Source organism: Falco punctatus (genome assembly GCF_963210335.1).
Source record: "Falco punctatus genome assembly, chromosome: 3".
Classification (NCBI taxonomy): domain Eukaryota; kingdom Metazoa; phylum Chordata; class Aves; order Falconiformes; family Falconidae; genus Falco; species Falco punctatus.
The window spans coordinates 110,931,342-110,938,978 of NC_137582.1; the positions used below are offsets into that span (position 1 = coordinate 110,931,342).

Sequence of the window (7,637 nt, forward strand, 5' to 3'; positions counted from 1 at the left end):
AAGGACACGGGGCGATCCGGACACAGAAGCTGTGCATGTTCCAGCCCTGCATCCCAGCTCTGCCATCACCGGCACCAGAGCTTGGGGTAGAAGCAGTAGCGTTTGCTGTAGCTCCCAATGCTCTGCTTGAGGCAAAGCGCCAGGCTGCGGTCGCACTCCCAGGAGAGCTGGGCGCACCAGGAGCCCTCTCCTGCAGGCAGAGGGGAGCCCGAGGTCACCCCTGGCTTTGGGGGGGGGGGGGGGTGACACCCCCTTTCTCGATGGTTCTACTTACTGCAGGAGGGGCTGCCGCTGCGCCAGCCGTAGTGGTAGCCCTGCATCTTGGCGTTGCAGCGGTAGCTCTGGAGGCTGTTGTAGCAGGTATCGTGCAGCTGGCAGCATCTGCAGGGGAGCTCGAGGCACTGAGGGTTGGGGGTTTTCCTCCTGCTACCCCCCCCCTCCCCAGATTTGAAACAACGCAAGGCTGTGTTCAGGCAGGGAGATTTTTATGTGGGTACATACCTGTCTGTGGCGTCCTTGGGTTGCCCTCTGCCCCCCAAGCCACAGTAGCAGCCGTAGGAGGAGTAGTGCAGCAAGGCGTTTTTCCCTGTCGTCTTTGTGATCATCTTGTACAGCTCCCAGAGGCTCCCGTAAGCTGGGGACAAACCTGGGGGGGTAGGGGGGTGGAAATTGGTGGAGTTGATGCTGCCACCCAGCTCCCCAGCAGCATCTCCATCCCTCTGGCCCCCAAACTGGTGCTAGGTGAGTGAGGTCTTAGAAGCAAGTAGATGCAACTGAGAGGAAACCTACTCCCAGCTCGGTGCAGGAGAGCGTTTGTGTTTGGGAGTGGTGGTGATGGGGAAAGACTAAGAAATCACCAGCCTGGTCCCAATTTCCATCGATATAACTGCATGGAGAGCTGTGGGACAGGTGCGGATGAGGACACTTACCCCAAGCAAACAGCACAGTGAAGGTGAGGAGAGACTTCATCTTTTTGACAGTCCTGGGAAAGGAAACCAAACCGTTTCCCCGTTCTGTCAACCACTTTCTTGTTTGCTTCCCTCCTTGTCCAGGGCAGAGATGCTCCCCAGCTCTGAGGATTAGGGCAGATGAGCAGGGTGAGGATGTGCCCGTCGCCGTTGCTTTGGCCCAAAGCGCTGCTGTGTCGGGGATGGGAAACAGAGGGTTGGAAGAAAGCAAAATGAAGGGAAAGGAAGAAAAGTTGGAGGAAGGATCAGTCCTAGAGAGGGCTGCACCCCGCCGCTCTGCCTCTGGGCTGGCACCTCAGGGAGCCTCTCCTTTGCTCCGGCTTCCCCAGCACGGACCTCACTCCCTGCGCCCACCACGGCTTTTGTTAAAGTAAGAAAGAGAGGAGAAGCCTTTGTCCATTCTCACTTACCTCAGGAAAGTGGCCGCTTGCTTGCAGGGCCCTGCAGCCAGCAGGGCTTTCCTTATATAGCGTTTGCTCCCCACTGTCGATGCTCGGCTCCCCAAAATCTTGCTGACTGGGCTTTTCCGCAGAGGAGAAGGTGCCATCCTTCCCCTTTACAGGAATGCAAGAAATCCCCCTCAGCACCCCAGCGCCATACCCCACGCACGGGAGGGCTGAGCCAGCAAAGCAGCATCATTTCCAGCCCAAGGAGGAAGCCAACACTCTCTGCTGCCTGCAGAGATGCCCGAGGACCTTTCCCCTGCCCTCCCCAGCACCACGGCGCTGTATCGGGGTGGAGAATAATAGCCCTGATTCAGCTTTTGAATCCTAGCAGCCGTGAATGAAGCAGGTGTGGGGTTTTCAAGGGGTTGTACGGTTTGGGAGCTGGTCCTCTGCCACGCTGCAAAGGTGATTCAGGGTGAGTTACCAATTCTTTAAGAGAAGTATATGAGCAGCAATAAAAGCATCTCTAAACGCGCAGTTCCCAGAAACACGGGGTTACGCAGATAGCGGATGATAAAACGCTCGCCCAGCGTGAGGGGAGAATGAAACAAAATAGGTACTTTTGGATGAGTGAATGCAACTTCTCTTTATTTCCCTCTGTATGATTTTTTCATCTCCTTGTTGAAGCCCCTGTGCAGAGCTCATCCCTTACGGAGAAATTAGCCACTAACTTCACTGCCCTCCTAAATTAGCATCTGCCTTGGGATGGCCAAGGCTTTGACATCTTCTCTCCTCTGCAAATCACTGTTCTTTAGCCTTGATTTTGGCTAGCTTATTTACGTCAGTGTCACAGGAGGGTCTCAGATCCCCTCCCACATTTTCCCACTTCCAGTATTCCTGTAAAAACACCTTTTGGTCCTATCTCACTTGGCCCTTAGTACACCATTTTTTTAGCTCCAGGAGCGAGTTCAGCTAGTGTTGCTGAGAAAAGCCAAAAAACCTGACTGCCATCAGGGCTCGCTGCTGTGGAATTGTTTTGTTAACAAACCCCAGGGAGCTTTATTTGGTGGCATTTATTTGTCCCCATTGCTTGATGCAAAGAACTTCTCCATAGCTGGGGACCCGGAGCAGCGATACTGCTCCAAGCTGTATAGATTTGGTGATAGATCTGTGAATTCCAGCTGCTGCTGGATCTTCGGCTTTTCCAGGCAGCTGACGGGACCATGGAAATATTGGGGTGTCAGGCAGATGGTGTGACTAAGCTGTGCGATGCAAAAGTGCTCGCCGGACCCAGCAGCCCGGACGCCACCATCGCAGTGCCTCAGTCTCAGTGGCTCTTTCAGAAAAACACCACAGAGAATCATTTTGAAAACCTTTTATTATCTGTGGGAAATTAAATCAAGAGAGAAAAGAGAAGAGGAAGGGACATAAAAAATGGAAGCTGACGTGTCTTTATGGGAAGTGGGGGATCTCCATCCGTAACGCGGACACCCTTCCTCACCCTGAGCATCACCTTGCGGGGAGCCTTGCTGGCTTTGGCTGTTCAGCCCCCATGTCAGGCTTTTCTTGCCACAGCAATGGGGAAAGCCAGTCAAAATCTGCAACTTTGTGTGCAGGTTTCCCCTCCTCAGCACTGGAGCTTACTTCCTCGGCATTTCAGCTTGAAATAGAAGCGGTAGGATTTATTGTAGGAATGCAAAGTGCTTGCGAAGCACGAAGTCACCGCCTTGTCACATAGACAGGTCTCTCTCTTGCACCAGCTCTGCTCATCACCTGTGGAGGGAAAACACGGTGCTCTGCAGTGGCTTTTCTGGCTTGCATCGGCGATGGAGTCCCCTCGGGGCACCCTGATGCCTGGAGCAGCCCGGGGGAAGCACAGGAGGAAGCGTGCCCGGTGCTTGCCCTCTCCAACCTGCTCACATCCCTTGCAATGCCCATTTATTTATCGTACGCTGCCTCCTCCCATGCGCACCCACCCGGGTATCAGGCTGGTTCCATCCCTGGGGGATGCCCTCCTGTGTGCCCTGCTCTGGGGCTTGGGTGTCACGGGGAGCAGTGCTGGTTGCCCACCTCCGTGGGACCCCCTGCCTGTCGGTACTCACTGCAAACAATGTCTCCATCAGCAATGTCGAAGTGGTAGGGGGTTATCAGGGGTCTGCACTTGCCCTCTCTCAGCTTCCTGTAGCAGCAGTCGTGAGCGTGGCAGCACCTGTGAGGGGCACCACGTCAAACCGCTGCCCCCAACCCCCCCTCCCCACGATAAAGGAAGGTCCAGCATCAAATCTAAGGTGCCCGGGAGGAGGGGGATGACAAGGCAGCAGCAAGACGTGGCTGGGGAACGGTGCAAAGCCCCATCAGAGCACAGCAGCGCCAGCGACTGCCAGCGAGGAGCTTTGGACAGACCCCTGCGCACCCCGCAGCCGGGCAGCGATGCTCTTCCAGGTACTCACTGATCGGTGGCGTCCACTGGGGTCCCTCTGCCCCCGATGCCGCAGAAACACCCGTACCAGCTGTAGGAGAGCAGGGCGCTTTTCCCCGTGGCCGACTTGATCATCCGCTCCAGCTCCAAAACGCTGCCGTGAGCTGGCAGCAGCCCTGCGGAGGGGCAGAGGGTCGGGCTCACGCCAGTGCCCAGCGAGGGGGCATGCAGAGTTCCCCATGAGGAATTAAAGTCTGGTGTGGGCTGGGAATACATGCTTTCAGGCATGTGAACCATGGGAAGCCCCCCCCAAACCCCCTCAGGATTATGTCTGGTTTCTGCAGCTCCCTGATCCCGTCTGGCAGAAGGTATTCCTGCTCTCTGTACAGGCTGTGCCATGCCTGCATCCTGCAGCTGGCAATGCCACATGGCCAGGATCGGCCGTGGGCTTGGCACAGGCAGGAAAGCAGGTGACAGCAGGCTCCAGAGCCCCTTAAAATAAATATGGATGTCGGCATCCCAAAGCCTCACCGTCACAAGTATCTCCAGGACCACAGCAGTGCTACACGAAGCATTAAACTGCAAAATTTAAACAAAAACCTGAATCGTGCACAAAGACTGTGTTTGTACACCTCTTTTGCCATGCAGATGAGATCCCAGCCTGGCCTGGTGAAACCAGGGCACTTACCACAAGCCAAGAGCATGGCAAAGAGGAGATTCTTCATCCTCAGGCTGGCCCTGGAGGAGGAAACAACAGCAGGTGATGAGCAGCACCTCAGGGGCAGGACAGACGCTGCCCTCAAGCCCCTGCCAAGGGCATGGGGCTGGTCGGGTGCACCCTGGCAGCACTGCACGGTGATGTTACTGTCCCCATGGATGTATGTCATCCTGAAGGTATCACCGTGCCCAAGTACACACAGCTGACTCCTGATGGAACCTCTTGACTCCGGTTTTGGGATGCAGCACTTGGCAGGGATGTGTACTGGGACACAGCGGTTCTCCTGCCTGGGGCTGATGGAGAAACTCACCGCCTGCAGCCTCCCGCCGCCGCCCCACGTGCTGTCTGATGAAATAACAGCAATAAAATCCCCCCTCTCCTTACCCCGCCTGAACCTCGCAGCTCCAAGGCTGCCGGCTCGGCGGGTTTGCTTTATATAGATGGTGAGGTCCACCCCCTCCTCTATCTGCGCTGACGGCGCTATTCATCGCAGAGCAGGTCTCGCTGAGTGGCCCCTCGGTGAAGAGCAGGTTTCCATCCTTTCCCTCTGCCAGAAACAAGAGTTTCCCCATAGTGGTGTGCCATCAGCGCAGCTGGCGTGATGCTTCCTCCGCCATCTCACTTCTGCCATCTCCATCTCGGGCCAATGCAGCTCCTGGATGAGGCCAGACAAAGTCTTGGCCATGGTTTTACAAACTGAGGGATTTAGTGGCTGGAGAGTCAGGACAAAAGCAATTTATGCCCAGGAGGTGCAGAGCTGGCACCACAGAGGATGTTGCATCCTTGCTCCAGCTGCAGAGGTGGCTCTTTGGCCTCAGTGTCGTCTCAAGCGGGCACTTGGTTTCGCTAACTCACACCCTGCATCCTCAGAGATGGGTTCTTTTGGGTCTTTCCCTTGCAATTGCCCCCCCAAATCCATGTCTGCATCCAAATCCAGCCACACCGAATCGCAAGGGGAGGTGAAGGGATTCCGGTCCTGCCCTCAGGGCACAGGAGACTCCAGGAGTGTGTGGGCAAGGGGTCTGCGAAATTAAATCAGCAGCAGCAAAGGCTGGAAACGCCATGGAAACCCAGCTCGGAATGCTTTTTGAATACAGTATTTAATCACCATAACTGAGACACAATACAAAGACACATGGGAGGCAGAAAACTGGAGGAGATAAGAAACAAAAGCTGCTATCTTCCCTGTGAAACCACGAGGCAAGCACACACACAAATGGAGGGTATCAGGCACGTATGCAGGGCTCCACCCGCTGCAATTAACCACCCTTCTAGGGAAGGGAATGTGGGGTGGAGGGGTGGGATTGTAAGAAAATGGCTCGGGGGTCTGTATCCAAGAAGAAAACACCTTGTGGAATTTCTTGAGAGCCTCCAAAGCTGCTCACTGGAAGCGACGTCGCCTCCCAGCTGTCCTCCAATGCTGGCAGAGATGTCCATCCAGGGGCTTTTCTTCCCTCCAACCTTGTATTTCCTGCTGCCAAGTGGAATAAAAAGCCATCCAAGCTTGATAAGGAAAGGCTGAGGAGCAGCAGCTTGCCTGCCTCCCCACTCAGGCGTACCGAGTGGCTTACCCACTCTCCATCTGCACAAGAAACCATCTCAAAATGCTGCGATGCAAACCGATGGGCATCACGCCGACACCCAAACCCTCTGTTTTCCCCACCTGACTTTGAAAACCATGGCATTGGAGTATCCCTTTCCCACCTCACCCACAAAAAACTTCCATTGTGGAAGATTTTCCCTGTTGTGTTCTGTGCTGCTCATGCTCACACACTTTGGCCTTGCAGGTCCTTGCCCTTCAGGGCAGGTTTGCTGCTGTGTTGTGCCCGATGGTGAAAGATGGACCTGATCCCTTGGGGTTTTGCCGTAGAGTTTGGCTAAACCTGTATAAAAGGCACCGTCCTGGGGCCTAAACAGAGACCAGAGGGCTGGGATCGAGCAGGCTGGGGATCCACAGGTGGCTTTAACCAAATCCCCTTGTTTTAAATCCTCCCTCTCTACAGAGATCTCAGGAGAGTGAGCACCCCAAGTTAAACCCTCTCTTCACAGAGCCACAAACCCTAGGGCTTAAAAACCACCCGTGGAAGTTACTATCCCATTGGAAACATGAAACTTTTCAGCCTTTCTATGGAGCAAACAAAGAGGGGTATCAACATCTGTGTGTTCAGGGACTTATTGAAATGTAAATACACCTGGTGCTTTGATCTGCAAAACGTTTGTGTCTTCTGTGTGGTGTTGCTCAACATCCTCTGGATGGGATGAGCTGATATGTGACTATTTTCTTACCTTTTCAGCGCACAGGTATGCCTTGATCTTCCCCCACCTGCAGGGTGGAGATCCCCGGGGTTGAGGGTAGATAAAGTTATTTATTGCTCGTTTCTTGCTGCCTTTGATGGGCATCTGTTGGTGGGAGAAGCATCTGGTTAACTAGAAGCGGGTTTAAATAGGGATTAACGGGGAAGAGATGGAAATGTCAGCGTTATGTGGGGTGTTCCCACAATGAAAACTGACTCAGGGATCATTTATAGCCTGGGGGATCAGAAGGACTCCCCCTCCCTGTCAGCAGACACCAGGGTGCCAAGCGTCCAGGCACAAAGCAAATTGCAAAATCCCCCAGGGAGTTGTTTTAGGTCCCTGGATGATCTTGTGCATGAAGTGTAATGTTTTAAAGGTGTTCTCATCAAACACCTGATAAGTTTGGTGTTTATTTGTCTGGTCTTATTCAGCAATCGTTCAGGCGAAGCTGTTCAATCGCAGTATCTTGAAACTCATGCCACAGGGGGGTTAGAACCAAGTCCCGTTGCTCACATTCTGCTGCCTTTGCTCAGGACAGGGTGTAACACCATATTTTTAAACTTTCAGGGTTAAAAAAAAGAAAAAAAAAAAAGTTTTCTGTATTCAAGTGGGGTGACAACTGCAGAGTTTTGCTTTGGGTGGGATGGGGGAAAGAGAGCTCTTGCAGGAGGGATGGGGACAGCCTCAGCATCACACTCACCTACAGGGTTTGGAGCAGTTGTGTGGGAGACAGCCCTGCTGCCACACCCCTGCTCACCCCCCCATCTCCCTTGTGCCCCCCAGGACGAAGCCTCCAGCCCCACACAAGATGCTGGGGCTGTCCCCCGCCACCTTCCAGGCCCAGCTGCAGA

General features: G+C 54.2%; 2 protein-coding genes across 3 annotated transcripts; both read right to left on the reverse strand.

The window, feature by feature from the left end:
* Window positions 1-65: 65 nt before the first annotated feature.
* Window positions 66-1,515, reverse strand: LOC308061132 (basic phospholipase A2 daboxin P-like; the record flags this gene model as incomplete). The annotated part of the gene is made up of 5 exons (XM_080380682.1): window positions 66-190; window positions 275-381; window positions 502-646; window positions 930-982; window positions 1,379-1,515. The coding sequence occupies 5 exons, from the start codon at window positions 1,513-1,515 to the stop codon at window positions 66-68; spliced, it is 567 nt and encodes a 188-aa protein (XP_080236808.1).
* Window positions 967-7,561, reverse strand: LOC308060506 (phospholipase A2, membrane associated-like). Of its 2 annotated transcripts, XM_080379330.1 has the most exons (7): window positions 6,778-7,561; window positions 5,840-5,965; window positions 4,462-4,511; window positions 3,805-3,949; window positions 3,457-3,563; window positions 1,379-3,127; window positions 967-1,139 (listed from the first exon to the last, which is right to left on the reverse strand). In XM_080379330.1, the coding sequence occupies exons 2-6, from the start codon at window positions 5,926-5,928 to the stop codon at window positions 2,982-2,984; spliced, it is 537 nt and encodes a 178-aa protein (XP_080235456.1). In that variant the 5' UTR covers window positions 5,929-5,965; window positions 6,778-7,561; the 3' UTR covers window positions 967-1,139; window positions 1,379-2,981. The 2 variants fall into 2 exon arrangements, 1 of the variants encoding a protein (XP_080235456.1); XR_013926767.1 differs by lacking the exons at window positions 967-1,139; window positions 1,379-3,127 and having other exon boundaries at window positions 3,470-5,962.
* Window positions 7,562-7,637: the final 76 nt, after the last annotated feature.